At 36.3% G+C, this 19,585-nt stretch overlaps 1 protein-coding gene across 2 annotated transcripts in view; it reads left to right on the top strand.

Annotated features, from left to right (window-relative positions):
• C3H8orf34 (chromosome 3 C8orf34 homolog) overlaps positions 1-19,585 on the top strand; it is a 167,733-nt gene that overhangs the window by 48,259 nt on the left and 99,889 nt on the right. For both annotated transcript variants that reach the window (XM_055800692.1, XM_027791715.2), the window contains exons 5-7: positions 5,017-5,045; positions 11,977-12,146; positions 16,389-16,555. In XM_055800692.1, coding sequence (XP_055656667.1) covers positions 5,017-5,045; positions 11,977-12,146; positions 16,389-16,555 — 366 coding nt within the window. The remainder of the gene's footprint in view (positions 1-5,016; positions 5,046-11,976; positions 12,147-16,388; positions 16,556-19,585) is intronic.

The following is a 19,585-nucleotide window of genomic DNA, read 5'->3' as shown; positions in this document are numbered from 1 at the left end:
GTTTAATAGTGTAAGGGCATATGCCTCTCATTGGCAAGAACTCTTGAGATTTCAATTCAGTATGCCTTCACAGAAAATCTCTCAATTTCTACTGGAGGAAATATGTCTAATTTTGGAAGTTGTAATATGACTCAGTGTAAGTAAAGGAAATACAAGAATGTCTATCATGACAGTCAATGGCAAATCTATTATTAATAAAGTTCCTATATAGAAATGATTGAGCTGGTTTGGTTCTTGTATACATATTTTCTGGGGGAAATTGTTTGGTGCAACCAGAGCAACACTTTATGTTCTTTATAATCCAAGGATGGTGTGAAATAAATAATTTCAGTTTACCTTGTGTTTAATGGTGCAAACAGACACAGGGGCTAGTAGTTACTACACTGCCAGCAGTGTAGGTTTTGCCATGGAAAATGCAAGTACATCTGAGATAGCCTCTCCCACCAGTGAGGGAACACACGCTTCTCCTGATTTACAATGGATAGGAGAGTGATTTGGGACAGGTAACTGCTGGCAGTTAATACATGATGCCATGCTCCTGTGTTCATGCTCAAAGCTGCGGTATTAATGATGGTAGAATGATACGGCTGTTTCTGCCCTGGAGGTTGTTACAGAACCTGTGATGTACTGAGGTTGACGGTCCAGCCATCCACAAGTTCCCTGACACAGTCTGATCCTGAGTATTAATTTTGTCAAGTTAGTTACAGGTGCATTGGGTTTGTCTTAGTATGTCAAAACCTGTATGTTAAATCCAGAAGGCTTTGTTTGGCAAGCAACAAAACTGGCTGTTGGGGGCTCTGTGGCCATCTTCTGGATGTTTAGGAAAATGCATAAGCTATTTGCTCCCATTGAGCTGAATAAAGGCAGTCTGGCATACATTGAAATTGTATTTTCTTACGACTGGGTACCCGTTAAAGTTGTTTAGAAAAATGTAAGTCTTAAAAAAATCTCAACGAATCTTTATTTTGTATTTTCTCTTACTATAAGTAAGCAAGGACCACACATAAAAGCAAAAATAGTAGATGTCTCTGAAGTTCCACAACTTTCATTCTTACCAGAACACCTGTTCTGTAATTTTGGGTGTGTATAGCATATGAAGATACTGCAATTTTTTAAGGTACTGTAATCAGTAATAATCAGGAATAATTCAGCAGGCAAGGATTTTATGACTTGCCATTTTAAAAAAGACCTGGACTTGTGTGGTGCCTATTGTTTTTAAAATTAATTTTATGCCGTTGAATTGAGAGTATCTAAGTCTAAAAATCACTCTTCAAAGAGGAATGATACCACTGAGTGGAGAGGCATTAGGTACTTGATTAGTTGTATTTGTTGCCGCAGCAACAAATAAAACTCTTCTGCTAGAAACTGCATATGAAAGAGCTAGGCACTTTTAAGACTCATGGAATTGTTATTAACAATGCTCATTTTTCTTGTGAAAGGGAGTTCATTTCCTGGTAAGCTAGAAATTAAGCAGAATGTTCTAAGCAGAACTTTACTGTGGAAGATATTAATTCTAGACTAAGAAGGGATTTTATTTCATTAAAACATGTTGCAGATACATTTTGGGAAGTGGCTTTTTCATCTATAAAGGTGCTATAATGGTATATAGATATATAATAATTATATAGGACATATAATAAAATAAGGGAAGGTGCTATAATCCTGTAATGATCATCATCTTTATTTCTTCATTCTTATAATTGTGCTTTTGCAGATTGCCATAAGGATAAAAGATTTGGAACAGTAGTAGTAAGATGTGTAAAGAATAGTTTTAATAATTCATGCTAATTTTAAAAAAAGGCATGACAAACAACTCTTAATATTTTAGGTATGAAAAAGCTATAAGGTACATGGCTAATACAGTGACATACACTTTTGGGCAATCTGCCTAATGTAGGCATGGTATTAGTAATTAAAATATAATAGTTATTAATGAGTTGCATATTTATTGTATGGTAGTCATGTTTCATTTAAACTTAGCGTGCCAGACCTTTCTTGCGATCAGAGAATACCATGTTGTTCCAGTTCTCTTCAAAAAACAAGCTATTGACAGGATGAAAGTGTTCCAGTTGAGAGAGGCTGTGCTAGCAACAACAGCCCCGCTCCAGATTTGTTGCTGATTAGAGATGGCAGTAGTTGTGGCTGTGGAGCATTTCTGAAGGACTGTGAAAGCATGTTCAGACCCATTACTTTATTGTTCCAGCACCCTTACAGCAGAGAGGGTCATTACACTCAGAAGTAGAAACAATTGCCCTGAATCTGTGTAATTCACCAGACAGCTGAGTGGGCTGGGTACTTGTGATGCCTGATCAAGATTCAGCACCCTTAATTACTTGGAAAAGGGAGGATTTTTAAAGACATGACTAATTCCCACTGTAAACCTTGTCTGTAAGCCTTAGCTGATGGTGGCAAGCAAACCTCTCACCTTGTTAGTCAGAACACTGCACATTCTTATTGCAAAAAAGTAAGAATGGTAGGACTACTTTAGAGTTGTGAATCGTAGTGTGATATAAAACAATAGCAAATGTTGTCTATGAGAGAAAGACTAAAGTGTGCTCCTTTATTTTGGAAGGAAATTCCCTTCAACGTCAGAGGACCTTCCCCAGCAAAGGCAGGATAACTTTTTCAGCAGTCCCCTTCTTATCCACTGCTCAGTGACTTGAGGCAGAGTGTGATAGAGCAGCCCTAAAACTTCCATTCTTTGTGTTCACCATCATGCAGAGTCAGGCTTCAAATGCTTTAAGCTGAGGGAAGTCAGAAACAGTTATTCCTGGTAACTTAGCCGTTGGATTTGAGGTTGAACAGACTAGCTATGTCAGTTTTTCTGGTGTTACGGTGAAAAAGGCTACAGTTTGAGGAAGTGACTAAATTGTTAGGTAAAAAAGTTTTTCATAGATGGACATTTTGGCTACTCCCATGGATGTTTTGCCTAAACCTGAAACACAGCTATTTCCATTGAGAGTGCTTATATGTAACTTAATTAGAGAAATGAGGAGAGCTTTTTGTGAGAGGCATAAAATTGTATGTACAATTTTTCCCATTTGTTATTTGGAACTTTCAGTGATTAGCAACATAGGCAGTTGAATAGTAAAAGCATTTGGCATTTTTTAGAATGGAGTCTTGGAAATGGCAGGGTTACCTTTTTTAGTTTCTTTTGCCATACGTGAAAATAAATATGTTTAATGAGTGAGTCAGCACAGGGAAAAATTGCTCTTGCATCTACTCCCAGGTTTTGAAGACACATTCGCAGAGTGTCTCTGAAAGCAGAAGAAAAGTGAACCTACCCTCCAGTTTGAGGAAATAAACCTGCATCAAATCAAAACGAACCGTCCTAACAGTATGGGGAATTGCTGAGTAAAGATAGTTTGTTTATTGAGAGCATTTATGGTTTAAAATGTATTGACCTTGGTTATGCAAAATATATCCAACATGGTGGAGAGCTGGTTGATAGTTGATGGAAATCACGTTTTCAAGCCTTAAATTAGGGTTTTACTACCTTCAAGAGTGCAGTTATCTTCTCTCCAGTAAATGCCCATTGGACATTGAAGAAATTCACAACACGTTAGTCCTGTTGGAAGATTCAGGTTGGTGCAAACTACTGATTAGATTGTATGGACATTAGTGTCTGAGCTAAATAAAAGTTTAAAGTTATTAAAATGGATTATTTGGTGTAAGGGATAGAAGAGTTAGGCAAAATGCATCTTTTTCAGTACAATCTACTTTAAAATTCTTGAATGACTGAACATATTCTGTTATATCCTGGCATATTTCTTATGTGTTGATGAAGTCTTAAAATTATAATGGCAGTTCTCCTAGCACTTCACTGTTTTTAAAACAAAAATTGATATAAGGAAGTCATCTAAGCTGACAATTATCCATGTAGAGTTAATGATTAAAAGTACAGTAAAAAACCCTGAAGAATTCATGTAGTTATGTTATACCAAATAGTAAGAAATAAAAATATCAAGGAAATAAGCTTATAGTGCTGCAATCTTCAGTGTGATTTTAGAAAGAACAAGTCTCCACTCAGCTGATTGCAATATCATCTCTTGCATTCCTTGGAAGAAGTTGTGTTAACGTGATCTGAATTACAGAACAACTTTAAAGTGTGTTTTCTTCTTACACATGGGTACTTTTCCACTTTATTTTCGCCACCAGGAGATGCTTGTCTTTGGTTTCTGAATTGAAGTTCTAACCTGGATATGTTTCTTATAAAATCTGGAAGGAACCTGGGAAATGCTTTGCTTTCAATGTATCAGAATTTTTAACATGATAGCGTTAAATGTATGATTGCTTGATCTCTCCATGTGATATGACCGAGGTGTGTAGATGCATTGAAAATTCTGAGACCAGTTGTGCATATTTTAATGTGCTACAGGATAGTTGCGATTAGAAGAGTTAGATGATAACAATGGAAGCAAGCATAGGAAAGCTTCAGGCAGACATCAGCGGAAGGGACAACAGCAAATAAGTTCTTATTCAGAGGATTTAGAAAAACAGTTCTGCATTCTATTGTGAAATTTTACTTTGAGATTTACTTTGAGATTTTCTTCTCTTTAAATTCCATCTGTTTTCATAGAATCTTTTCTATATTGAACCATGGAGGAAGAGGGAAGAGTCATGTCCGTGTTGCCCTGTAATTGCAGCATGATGTTATGCATGCTGGTCAGGGTGAGATTTGCATAATAATGTGTCCATATGTAAGTATCATGTGGCTGGTTTAATTCTAGAAAGCAGGTAGAAGTATACTTAAGCTTTAAGGTTTTAATTTCCATAGTTTTCTGCAAACTCATTTCGATAATATTACAGCTGAGGAAAGTTAAGAGCATCGAGTTTCCAGACAATTTCACTAATGGAAAAAACCATACAAGCGTTGTATGGTACAGCAGTGTGCAGAGAACAGTATGTAAACTTTTCAGATTAAAGCTTACTTTTACTTACTGTAGTAAATTACATTTATAGAAAGAATGTTTCTAAACCTTTTTTTTTTTTTTTTTAAATCTGTTTTGTTTTCAGGCATTGCTATTTCTGATGAACATGATAAGGTAAGATTTGCTGTATGCCTAATGAACAGTAGAAAAACAAATGATTGTGATAGTTTCAGGCAATGACAGCTGCCTCTCCATGTCCTGGCATACACATTTCTGTTGGGTTCAGAGGAAGTTTGGGTATGGAAACCTATATGGGTAAGTACAGTATATGTTGACACATTAAGAGCTTGATCCAGGGTGGGTGGTCAACTATGGGGAAAAAAAAGTCTCACCACGTTGAAGAGACTCTCCGTAAGGCCATGGAAGTGCTTTTGATCTTGATTCCGTCTTCGCTTAATATAGTCTGTTGAGTTACTTTGTGTCCTTTTGGAAACATTTAGCTTTAAATACCTTTTATTCATGAAATCATGAATTCTGCATTCACAGATATGATTTGTGAGAATATTTAGGAATAACTTTTTGCTCCCTACATTCGATCAGGAAAGCACAGGACATACATAACTGTCTTTACTTCCTTGCTAAATGCAATAAACAATGATCTCTTCTATTTTGGCCCTTTTGATACATTACACAGTTGACACAAATTTTAGGTTTGGCTGTAATGAACTCTGTGTTGAAAGAGTAATCAGCTAATTTTTCAGAGTTCCAAAGGAAACAAAACACCTTTATCTTCCCTATTCTCACCAGTGAACAGCAGTACGCTACTAGTGCCAAGAACCTTGGGCCGTATTCTTGGTGTCAGAAACTGTTACTCTTAGGGAAACGAGATCAAAATGTGTATGTAAAACACAGGAATAATGACTCATATAGGAGACAAGTTTTTACAGATCTTTCCTTTCTCCTAGTAAAATGAAGGCCTGAACCTTTCTGACACAAATGTGTATAAAATACTACCACCAGGTTCTCCAGCAAAGGCCATGTAGACAAGATTGATCACTGTTACCATGCAGCCATGTGCGTATGGGGCTGCCAGTTCAAAACCATGGCCTTTACTTATAATTTTCCCTTCATTTGTCTTTGTCTTGTTCATATTAAGAGTATACCAGTATCTAAATCTTCCTTCCTACTGTTTTGTTAACCCTGCTCAGAAGTGATGAGAAATACAATTAAAAGGCCTTCCATTAGAACCCTTATCTATACGACTATTTAGGAAGAAATCCTCTTCATTTGGTTTTGTTTGCTGAAAAAACTATGAAATACTGTTTGTAGGAGGAAAAAGACATTTGGGGCTAGAGACTGTTGTCACGTACTTTTTATGTATAGTTGTTAGGAGATACTAATGTGTTAATTTTTTTTAAACAATGATAGATTATTGTTCAAAAACATCCATGTTTTTTAAATTAATTTATTCAGTGTGAAAATTGAAATGGGGAACATAATTGGTGAATTTCCTCAGGATTCAGTCTGAGCAAAGCGTTAATTGTCTTTTTGTTGCCATATACTTTATTGTTTATGATTTCAAATTGGAAGGTGATGTGTTTTTTTTAAAAAAAACTTGACGTTATCTTACGTATATTCAGTAGCATACATTACCTGACACCTTTACAAAACTGCATCTGGTTTGGCATCTCTTTCTGATGAGGACAGGTAAATTATATCTTCTTGAAATCAAAATTTATTTGTAGAACAAAAAAAACCCCAAAACCCCCAAACAATAAAGCTATTAACTTGCTTCCTTTGTGCAGTATTGCTCAATAGGCTTGCGGGAAATATTTACAGAAGCAGCACAATTTTTCATTTCTGTGGGCTTTAGTAAAATTAATTTCTATTTCTTGATTAGCCCCTTAAGGACATTTAATGGACATAAAGGCTAATTCTGCATTAGGAAAGCATAGCCAGAACCATTCTGTGGAATCCTATCTCCTAGGAATGATCTATTACATGAGCTAGTTCCTGAAACGTTCTGGTGACTTGTTTCAAAGTGTATTATTTGGCTTGGTCCAAAAGCAGCCAAAGACTAAATGGTAATGGTTTAACGTTAGGCAGAATTTTGTTCCATTTTCCTGAGCATGTTCTTACGTGATGTTTATTTTTCAGGTATAAATGTAGTCAAGTTCATTGTAATTCCTTTCCCAGAAATACATAATGACACTATAGCTTCCTTATTTAGCCTGTGACAGCACTGAATCGTTTTTCAAACTACATTGATCTGTGGTTTGGATTAACATTTAACCCTTCAGATGCATGTCATGGGCCTAGAATAGCATGCCCAAACTTGGCATTGTATTCCCTTAGAACATTGTCATTACATAGATGTCATGAGAGACATAAAACTAAACACAACAAGAAGGTCTTCTATATGCTTTTCCTTGCGTTATTTTCCTGATGATCGTTCTTAGGGATTAGGACAGAGCCCATAATCCTGCTGTTTTACCTGTGCTTTAGATTATGAACCTGGAGAAAACAGAATGCATGTGTATGTTTCTTTATTTTTGTTTCTCATTAGGTAAGTATTTTTAAAAACATATTTCTTTCTGGCTGCTGTAACCCCTAGCTCCCTTTGTTAGGGGAGTACTCGATTAGTATTGTTGGTTGATATAACTCCTTCTCCAAGTAATTCAGTTAATTAGTTGGTTGCTTAGTTACTTGAGCATTTGAATTTGGAAAACCAGTTTGCTTTGAATTACAATCGCTTTTGCGGAAGGGAGTTCCATTTAAATGGATCCTTGTCAATTATCTGCTATATTATTAGCTATGTGCCAGTATTTAGGGCTTCAGTCCAAGACAGAGGTAGAGAAAACACAGGCAGGCAAGGTCAGTCTTTCAGTCAGAATAGAAGCTTTCACTTGGACACAGTCAAATAAAATTTCTGAGTTCACTGGTATAATTGCAAACAGAAAAAACAAAACCAAAACCTAAGAGTAAGGCAATTAAAACAGATTTATTGTGTAGATTCCCTCCTTTTTAATCTCATTTAGTTCAGTCTTGCAGAGTTTGGTGTTCGCTCTTGATGATTCAGCCCACGTCTCTAGACCATGGAAGCTATGTAAGAGCAGCAACTGTTGCTGCCAGTACAGCGTGTAAGGAAAGAAAATGAGAAGGGATGTGTGGTGACTCACAGATCTTAAGGCTGAAGTGCAGAGGTAATGTAATACAAATTTCTGAATTCACTCACCCTGCTTACCACTGAACAGAAACTATGCATGAAAATGTGTAGTTTCCTAAAAATCCTCAGTACTGCAAAAAACTTCATGTAAACAGAGAAACTGAGCTAGGATGTTAGCCTTTCTGAAAAATCAATATATTCTTAGGCTGATTAAAAAATCCTAGAGAAAAACCCTGAATTAATTATGAATTTCAGGGTGTTTTCCTAACTGCTTGGATACTTCCCTGGGAAGTTGTTCAAATACACATAGAATAGCCATACTACTGAAACTCCAGTGTTCCAGCTGAATGCTCTGACCATGGGGCTACTGATGATGTGCTTTCTCTAGAATATGCTGCTGCTGGAATGTTGCAAAGTCTAGAATATGCTACTTGTCTGTATGTTGCAAAATAAACTGTAAATATATGTTGCCCTGTAGAATGTCTGCATTGTAAAATGCATTGAAGGCAAAATTTACCCAGGAAGCTACAGTACAGAAATGTTTTTAAAATGGGCTTATGTGCTTGTACCCATTTAAGCAATATTTCTGAAAAAGATTGTGCAGAAAAAGGAGTCACACCCTTTACCTCTGGCTACAGTTGGAGACTGACTAAAATACTGTAATTTTAAAGAAATTTAAGAGGAGGTAGGGGAAGGTGTAGTAATCTTCTGGCTTTTTGATTTTCTGAAGAACATTTAGTGAATGTTTTGGGGTTTTTTTGGTTGTTTTTTTTTTTAACCTGCATATACAGAGACTAGAAATATTTTCTCATAATGTGAGACCTGTCAAATACATTGTGAGATTTGTTCAGAATCCCCAACAATGTCTTTCAGTCACTTTAAACAGTAATAATGAGAGACACCTAAGTGTTAGAGATCCAGACTCAGACTTGAATGAAGGTGAGCTTGACCGTTAATGGTAGTATTAAAACAATTTTCTATGCCATGTCTAGGGATACTTTCTTCTTATATGTAGTGTTACTGCAATGAACACAGGTTATAATTAATAAAATAGAGAAAACAACTACTCTTTAGTCATAAAAATAAACAAATTTCTTCTCAATCAAAAGTATTTCTCACTGTGGAGGTTCCCTCAAAATAAATATCTGAAATTAGGAATATTAAGCTTTTTAAACTATTTTTTTTTTATTTAAATAAAATGGATGCACAAATGTTGTGCTCCCTGGTCTCAGCCCAAGGTGAAGATAAGGTTCAGCAGTCCTCCAGTCTTTCCCTTCTCCTAGTCGCTGCATAAAGGAAGCTTGAGTGTGTCAAGTTGGTAGCTACTGATCTGGATGATAAGTGGATGACACCTGGACTGCACCATAAGATAGTCCTCTTGGTTCATTTAGTGCAGATTTAAATAACTACCTGTCCTGAAAATAATTCTGTGCACACTGATGCTACTGTGAATCTTTTCTGTTACTTATGGGGGAATATAAATTGAAACCAGTTAAGATTCTAAGGTTTATATATATAAAAAACCCAATACTATAAAAACTTGTTTGAGAACAGAATACTTAATCTGAGTTTATTGAAGCTTTTGAAATAAGGTGCCAAATAAATGTCCTGGTGTTCTGAATGGAGCTGTCTTTGATTCTTCATTTGTTTTCACTGTGGCTGCTTATATAGTTGAAAGGAGGAAAATAAATTAGGTCACTGATGCTGTGGTATACTAGTCTAACAAGATTCAAAAAGGAGAGCAAGGTGATAAAAGGAGGCAAAGCATGACTATGTAATATAAATTACATTTCTATGGAGTATGAAAGTGCTACTTTAATCCCTAAAATGTCTAGAAAAGAAATCAGCGTAACAAGGATGGACACAGCATTCATGGTTTACTTATTCATATGCTGATGGTGCAGTGTACAGTGTCAGGAAAAACTTATGATACTGAAAAAGGGCAAAATTTTAGGTGCTTTTCATTTTCACTTAAGGGACTGAAAGCTTTCAGCAAGATTGACACTGCAAGTTGTTGCAAGTTTAGCTAGCTCCAGGAACCGTTTTTATTAATTACTAAAATTATCCTAGGGAGAAAGAGAAGGGAGAAAATGGCTAGAGTAGCAGGAATAAACTTCAAAAGAGGCCAAATGATTCTTACTGAAACTAATGTAAGCACCTTGTGTAATGAAGGGATTGTGGGCAGTGGAATAATCTTTTTTCCAAGCTCATAGCTTAGTGATGCTAGTCACACTTGTGACAGGAACACCTGTCAAGTGACCAGAGGCCACTGTCTTCTAGTCTGCATTACCTATGACACAGCACCAGACAGATCCACAAAAAGCGTATTTGTAAGTACATAAAAGAAAGACACCAGCAGTTAGGTATTCTAAAACCTCTGAAGCTGTGGTGTTTTCCTCGGATTTCTCTCTTCTGTATTGGCTGCATTCCATTTTCAGTGGTTCTACTGTGTCACATAAACCTTTGCAGAAAATGGAAATTGTGTAAAAAGTGAATTAGTCAAATACTGGAGAACTCTGCAAAGAATTACAGAGAGTGGAATGTGGTCATGCACTGACAGGCACATCGCAGAAACCAGAACAGAAGAACTGGGCTGAATGAGTCTAATCCAGGGTCTAGGTCACATTTGGTTCTGTCAAAATGGAAGCTCTTGGAGTTCTGCTGAGCAAAATTACAGTGTCTAACCAGAGCCGGGTAGCTGCATTCACATGAAAGCAGTCTTCAGTCTTTTTTTGTTTCATTTCAGTAGAGGCCTGTACTTCAAACTGTGCTTTTACTATGTCTGTGTCAATTAAGATGAGACTTTTGTTTTTAGGAACATGAGAAAATATGGCTGTTAGGCTAAGTAATAACTGTGCTGTACTTTTTGCAGATGTTTTTTGTTTGTGGCAGGAGTATTTATTGAGACACTGAGCTAGGTAACAGGGAAGGATTTGTTTTCCTAAATTTTTCGCTCATTAAGGGATAAGAATAGAATAGAATACATCTCCCCTATTTAGGAACACCATTCTATTTGAAATGTCTTTGCTAGCCTAGAAAATAGTTTAATTAAAGCAAATATATATATTCCTATTTCTTAATTTCATATCTTTTTTTTTGCATACATGCATGATTTTTAGTTCAACTGTCCTGTTGTACATGACCCTTTATCTAAAACCATTATAGTAACACTGAGAACAGAGATACTCACCACTTCAGAACAGCCTTTTCATACATTTTTTAAGGATAATTTATTTCCTTAATCTAAATTCCTAATATAATGATGCAAATTATTGCTATTGTTTTGAATATTCCAGTTACATTATGCTTGCTTCTTGTAATCCTCTCCAGCTATCTTCTTCCAGTAAGCGGTTAAAAATATGAGTAGTAGTTTCAGAAATGCATTTTATTAAAATTTTAATACCATTTTCAGAATTGAAAGATATATTACGTAAATCTCAGCAGGGTTATTTTTAAAATGCCAAATGCAGATCTATTTATTAGTTTTGCATTCATTCATAATGCAAATAAGAGCAATGCTATTAATCTACAGCAGTCTTTTGGTTGGGATTTCATTAGACAAGTGGCCTCATGTATTGCTTAGCAGAACTGAAAGTGTGAGTTTTAAGAGTTGTGCATTTATATATATAAAAAGTAATAATCATAATTTTTCAAGGATCCCCAGATTTCTACAGTTGCTATTGAAAAGTAAGAAGCAGGAGAGATTTGAGGCATCGGGGTGGGCAAATCTCTCTTGGAATTTTATTAATGGCTATCTTTTCATTAGTTCATGATTGATTCTGGGTATTTTGTAGTCCTCTGAAATGATAATGTACTGTACTGTTTTTGTATTTTTTAATGAATAGTTTTATTTTCTATTTCTTCTTTTATTTTCCGATTTACATGTGTGGTTGAGAACAAGTACTGCAGTGTTTCTGGGTTTTTTTTCTGTCTCTTCAGGACACACCAGGTTTTAACACCCCCCTTCTCAGACCTCGTGTGATTGGAGAATGGATTGGCCGTGAGGAGAATGATGCAGACCCGCTGGCTGCTGAGATGCTGCAGCCACCAATACCAAGAAATAAAAATGAGCAGTGGGACAGCGAGGATAGCAGCAGTCCTGGAGGAAGGTGGGATTTGGGCTTGGCCTAGAAGTTTTAGAATTTGTGAAGCAGAACTGTCTTTGTAACACCCTGTTTGAGAGCAGAGTGCAGTGGTTTTAAATTCCTATGCCATAGTAGTGTGGCAACATGCAGAATAAATGGAAGACATTAATATGTGACTGGTTTCTTGTCATGCTTTTGTATATGATTAACTGTATACTCATTTACAATTCCATAGTTTTATTCCTATGTATAAAGCTAAGTGTATATTGACATGATTGGGTCCATTGTGTAATAATTTTGTGATACATAGTTTCATTCAGATACTTCAAACAGTTCTGTCCTTCAGCCATCGGTAGTAGCTGTTTGCTAATCTTCTTGACATTTTAGTGGTAAATCTGATTTTCCAATTTAAAGGAAATATAGACAAGGGAAACAGTATCCATGTTCTTTTTAACAGGACTTCCTAAATTAATCTTCAGTTCTTAATACTTAGCATCTTGGTGTTAATAACAATTCTTTCTCAAAGAGAAAATTGTATTCTCTGCAGTAGATAACTTCTGACAATTTGTTGTGCGCGATTGATGGTGAGAGCGTATGTTTATTTGTTAATGTGCTTCAGCTACATGGAAGAGATTGTCATTTTTACAAGGAGTCCATTTTCTGTGATTTAAAGATTCCTATTTATCACAGAAAGTGAAGTATTCACATCCTTTCTTTAAAAGGGATTCATGTTGTTTTTTAAGTACTCTGAATGCAGCAGACACCTTTTTCTTCCACTTTTAAGAAGGCAGAAACTCTCTGCTTTCCCTTTGAAAAGGTCTGATATAGTCCTTCACCATGTCCTCCATGTGCCTTCTACATCGGAATTCACCTCCCTGTCTGTCACAAGGAAACTGGTCTGTCAGTTGCTGTACTCTTAGAGGCTGCATTCATTGACTTTCCTCGCACGTTGAATGTTTGTTATCCATGAGTACTTCTTTCTTCTTCTAATTAGATTATTGTGGGGGAAGCTGCAAGTACTACAGTTTCAAAGAAACAGTGGCATGTAGTAATGATGCCTCAGCCAGGTGTTGGACTGGAACCAACAGAATTTGGACACTGGGTTTCTCCAGTACAGTTCCTGGGAAAGTAATGGAGTCAACAACTGGCACCGCAGCTTGATATTGTGAGGGCTTGGGTTTCTTTTTCCTTATTCAGCAGTCTAATAAAGACACTGAATAAAGACCTTTTGCACATTTCAGAGCAAATTGAGGATATTTTATCCCCTCTTTCAATAGGAAGGAGCAGAAATAAGCATCTCTGTCTAATCTCTAGAAGGGAGAAAAGAGGTTTAGTTCTGAGTAACAAAGATGATTCAAAGCAGCATATTCTTCTCTTTGTAGAGGGTGGTACAAGCTGTAAGAAAATTCACAGCGAATGCTATAATTAAAGAATGTGATTAATGGCTTTGAGAATATTATTTGAGAAGTCTTGTTGAGTATCATGACAAAATCATGTGCTTGACGTATGAAATAAGAAGAATATGGGGTAGTTAATGCTAGGAAAAACTCATGGAACACTGGCGTTTCTAGTTTTTAGGTGCAGTAAGTGCTGAAGACCTGTTTGAAAATATGTATCGTTAAGTGAGAATACTGATTTTCAGTGGAAATGAATAACAACTAAATTACATGCAGCATATGGATTTACATTTGGATGACTGATTTATGTCTGGGATAATTCTTTGCTTCATTAGCTTTTCATCTGCTTTTGTAAGGCATTTATAAAAAACAAGTTTGCAGTCTTGCAGAGTAATCATAAAATTGCAGAGCTTCAAGATAGTGATTCAGAATTGTTGCTACCTACATATGGAAGTTTAAAAGACCTGTATCGATAAGGTTAATCTGAATGTTTAATAATAGTTTGCTGGTAACAGGCAGTTTCTTCAAGGTCTGATTCAGTGGTACTGTGAATTAAAGTACTGTTAGCAGAATTTGCAATTGACTATACACCATAACTTGCATGAGACAAGTAATAGGTAATAGTAACTTAGTTTTAATATATCATATACTTAGTACATAAAAAAAATAGTGGGAATAGTATGGGGTTTATGAGATTAAATGGAATTCTTGAAAGAGTGAAGTCGTTATCAGTTGTAAAGAGTTTTTGGCTGCCTCATCTGCATTTCATTCATCTACTTCATAGTTAGTGTAGCCTAAAATAATTCAGTTACATTTTTACCTGGCAAATGAAAGAGGGAGGAATTTGAAATTCATATTGTTTCCAGTTATACCTTGTAGAATTTGATTTAGCAACACTGTAATAAAAATAGAGTTCATTGATCACTAATTATCGAGATATATGTGATAAACCAGCAAACTCTCAAAACTAATCCTAATCTTTAGTTACAGCATAAGAACAGGACAGTGAAAACTGTAATGGTCCCATTATTTCCGTGTAATATGTTTTCTTTTACCAATCGGTAAACATAAGGAAATGCTACTTAAATGATACAGTGTATAAGTATCCAGAGGATTAGGCATTGGCAGATCATTGGTAGAGTAATTGCCATCAGTGTCATGCTACTCCCACTCTCTGTGTTGTTGTCATAGTCCCTACTGGACAAGTTTTTTTCTGTTCAGTGGAAGGGGAAGCCCTGAGTTCTTACATATTCATAACATTCTATAAAGGACTGAATAGGCTACAGAAAACGACATATTCCTATGGACCACTGGTCTATGGATAACATGACCATTTTCAATATTGTTCTTTCCAGCATAAAGCAGATCACAGTGAGTATATGTAGTGTGAGATATTTGGGAATCCATGAGTTACCTGCTTTTTCTGTCTTTGCAACTACAAACCTCACTTTTTGCTCCATTCAGTAGTGGAGAGTGGGGGATAACCACTACTTCCACCTTAAAAACACATTCCTGTGGTGATGAGTGATGGAAGCAGATGTTGTATATCTGAAAGATAATTACTTAAAAAAAGAAGAGGAATTAATTTTGAGAAACTGAAAGGATGGATTTCACTACTACTTTGCTTGGGAAAGATAGTATAGTCAGTGTGAGGTAGCTGTGTTAATGACATCTTATCAAACTGATGAAGGGTCACCTTTTTCCCCTTAATGTTCTGGATTGGTACAGAGGAAAGACTGCATTTGTCACTAGTTTTGCACTGCTCTTTGTTGCTGCTGTAAGAGAGGAAGGCAAGGTATTAATATGTGATAAGAGACCATATAAAAGCGCTGATGGCAATCCTGCTTGGTACCGAGCTCATCTTTCAGAAATTTGAGCACCATGAAAATGGGATTAAGCTAATTTCCAATACGTTAGTAGTTTCCAAAACAATTAGTAGTTTTCTACATGAAAAATTTATTGGAGAAATTCTGAGAAGCGGCAAGGTTCTTGGGAAACTCCCTCAAGGGATAATGTGTGTACACAGTGAGTGATTTTTGAAATGATACTCGTTTCTTAGCACCCCAAATTAACTAGACCTTGAAGAGGCCCCATCCATAACCTGATATCCTAAACTCAAAGTCCATTCTTCATCTCCAAGGTCCACTTTGTCTTATTAGTGTTTATCTTTGCAGTGGGAAATTAACTATCATACATTATACTAAATTTCATACATTTGTGACATATCTGCCTTCTTGCAAGAGATCTGCCTTCCTGCAAGACTGTAAGACAGTCTGAGGTGTTGCTGATACGCTCATGTGGGGCACCAAACTTCTGTCCTGTTGTTTTTATCTTGATGTTGTAAGGAATCAGAAATTACTAACTGTAGCAAGTCCTGCCTTAGACCCTTCTGTTAACTACTGTGCGGTTCCAGTTGTCTTAGCAGTTACTTAGGTTAGGGACACAAGTCAACAGACCATGAGAACTATTATAACTGTATTGTCCTTAATCCTGTGGGGTCATGACAACCACTCAAGGGAGCAGTTCTTTGTTGTCAGCGTTGTTGCTGTGTGATCAATGCCTTAGCAATACTGGTTAGTAATTGACATCCTGTTGTTCTGTATATGTGGTTTATTTAGACTTGATTAACGCCCGTAAAGTCAGTGGGAAATTCTCCATCATCATTGAATCAAAACTTTAGATAGGGATTGAAAACACAAACTGACTTATAACATGCAATGATCAGGGAGTGAGTAATATCCAGCTGTTTCATGTGTGATCTGATGGAGTTAACCTTCAGATCTGGAGTACGTTATAGTAGTTTGACAAATGTGTGACATACTTTGTGGAGAGCACCAGTAAGAAAAAGTTGTGCTTTCCTCCCTCACAGCTTAAAAATGGAGCCAAAGACCAAAGGATTAAAACAACAACAGCAGCAACATAAGAAACTGCTGGCTGCCATGCTTTCTCAGGACTCCTTTGATTCGGCTCAAAGCACAGCTCCATCTGTAACCGAAGAAGATATTGACAATGAAGATGATGCAATGGAACTGCTGGGTAACTGCAAAAAATTATGTGTATTTTCTGATACTTTTTAAAATATAGATTAATCTAAAAAGTATAATATCTGATCAAGCATAGACTAGTTTGAAACTGCTCCCTACGTTTGAAGCTAAAGTATCCAGCAGCAGTATGAAGGCTCACAGAGTTTAACTTTGCAAGTTTCAGGAGTGAATGTTATGAAGACTATGTATGTATGTGTGTGAATAAACTACCAGCTGCAACAAAATCCTGTGAAATATCAAATGCTTCAGGTGCTTAAATTAATTAATTCAATTTCCTACATAAATTACTTTCAGGTTCTACTTGGAGAATGCATTTATATACAAGGAAGAGATTCAGCTTCATTTGCTTTCATCTGGTTCCTCTTTTCCTTAGCTGTATCGCAGTGCTCACCTCAGTAGGTTTTATTTGAGACTTACTAGCTACAAGTACCTTACACAACCTGAGTTTGTAACCTCTCCAGAGGATTTGATTGTAATTTTCTAGTAGACTGTATTGTACGTTAAATTATACTCTAGAAGGCTCTATGCTCACTGCTTCCTCCCTTTCGTAGAATTACTGGTTGTGAAAGGAGGGACATTGTTGAAGAAAGTTAGTTGATAGTCTCTTTTCTGCCATTTTTAAAAGCTTCAATGTAGGATGCTTAAAAGGTAATAATAGATTTCAATTTTTTTTCCCCCCCCAGTTTTTGCTATATAGAACTTTAAGTGGGATCAAAGCATGGGAAAGATAGCTCAGAATTCTTATATTTACTAATTCTGTCACAAATTGTTTCTGTTGGGTTGGACCTTAAGATCAGAAAAATGCATGATGCTCTACTCCGTTTCTGTTCTATTTCTGTTGCTTCCTTCCTTCAGTATTCATAGAATGACAGGATAGTTGAGGTTGGAGGGGACTCCTGGAGATAACAAGTCCAATCCCTTGGTGAAAACAATCAGCTAGAGCAGGTTCCTCTGAACATTGTTCAGTTGGGTTTTGACTCCCAAAGTCAAATGGGAGTCAAATCTCCAAAAGATGGAGATGCTGCAAAGTCTCTGGGCAATCTGTTCCAGTGCTTGACCGCGTCCTGGTAAAAAAGTTTTTTGTTTTGCTTAAATAATTGTGACTTAAACTTTCTTTTTTTCAGTGGTTTTTAAGTTTGGTGAATGCATTTGTTTTTACAGGAAAGAAGAGATAATGGGCTGGGTCACTGAGGTGTCTCAGTGGTTCAGTTAGTTCTTTGTGTTTGAATTAAGCCACAGGATTTTTGACTGTGGGCTTGCAGTTGTTGTGGAATCAGGTGGTATTTCCAGAACTAATCCATGGTTTCCGGTGAAGGACATAATTAGTCTGTAGCTGTGTTACCTCCTTATTTCCTTGTGCAACTTACAGATCTTTCCAACTTTATCAGTGTGACGTAAAAAGAAAGTGGTGTCTTGTGCTGGCATAAACCACAGGACTCCTCTAAAATTCTGTGGCACCTGGAAGGTACAGTAGGTAAGTGTGTGATGTTACTGGGCTCATTATGTATCACATATAGAATAGATTCTTCTGTTAACTTCTGTAGAGATAGTGAGGAACAGGTATCCACTGGATGTGTAGGTCTTTCCTTTGAGACACTTGAATCCCTAAAGGTATCTGGAACCAGAAAGGCAGTATAAAGGAAATTTTGTTTTCTGTTGTTTTCACGTTTGGGAAGGATATTATTTGTGTACAAACAAGTGTTTTGTTTTACCTAGTAAGGACTCAGTTGTAAGAATCCATTCTGGTTTTGTGTCATGCAAAACCTGGAACATTTTACTGTCACACATTTTATTGAAACTGGCAGAGTTTATACAAAATTAATTTTAAACTAGGAAAGGTCACAAACTGGACCTCTGGTTCAGGTGGGGTGTTATATAAGTGATTCTGAGATTCTGAAGCAAAATGTTGGTATATTGGATGAGTAGCCATGTTTACAGTGATTATGGTATACCCATATTATAGTAAATACCACTGATAGGAAATTAAATATGCACATCTTGGTGTTGAAAGTGCTGTGCTTCTGAAAGACTAGCTTTTATTTTGATTCTCATTTTGCAATTTGCTGACAGCATGTGTTTTATATTTTGACATAATAGTTCAGTTACGTCCTGTGGAACTACTGAAAACTTCAGGATATGACAAACTTTTACACAGGAAGGGCATTTTATTTTCTTTTGAAGGTAACATAAAGAACTTAAGTTTCTTTCAGCAAACGTAGGTTTTTTTCATTGCTATATTTTCCAGATCAGTAACTGATGATACTGGGACTGATTTTTTCATTATGTACTGCATAAATCTATTAACTGGTTTGATGCTTTTTACACTGCTTGTATGGAGTATAACTAATTTCAAATCATGGCTTTCTGCCATCACGGTATTTCAGGGCATTGTTACATATAGCTACTTGACTTGTTCCCTTTAGAGTTCAATATTTGCTGCTTGAATTGAATAAGCATTGAGCCCTTTCTTAAAAATTACAAAACCTCACACTTCTAAGTGGATTCTGGGGAATAAAATTCTACTGTTTACAGCAGATGATTGTAATGTGTACCCTGCTTATAATGCAGGTTTTTGCAGAACACAAACTTGTATCTTTATGTGTTTTCAAGAGAATCTTTTTCAGTGTTAGGTTGATTTATTTAGGCATTAAGAACATGAAACTCACTGTTTGTGTATTTTCTTTGGGAAGAAAAGATCTCCTAGTACTCACATCAGAATTGTCAGTGAAGGTTTAACTAGAATGAAACATTCCAAATAGAAGAATCAATTATGCTGTTACACTTTGGAAGAATCTATTCCAAAAGAAGTATATGTGCAAAGATGAAGAGTATACATTCTGATTTCACTGATTATGTATAACATAAGATGCATGGGAGGGCTGTTAACACACTGGTATCTTTCGAAGTGTGTTCAGTTACACAGATGGCTGAAATAGATTACTGGCAGATAACATCATAGTGGAAAGGATCTTCCTGACTTCTGAGAAATGTAACAGGGTAATGCAGTTGAGGTCTGTGACTG

This window comes from Falco peregrinus, chromosome 3 (genome assembly GCF_023634155.1).
Source record: "Falco peregrinus isolate bFalPer1 chromosome 3, bFalPer1.pri, whole genome shotgun sequence".
Taxonomy (NCBI): Eukaryota; Metazoa; Chordata; class Aves; order Falconiformes; family Falconidae; genus Falco; species Falco peregrinus.
Note: the sequence above shows the minus strand (reverse complement) of the source record. Positions and strands in the feature narration are given on the sequence as shown.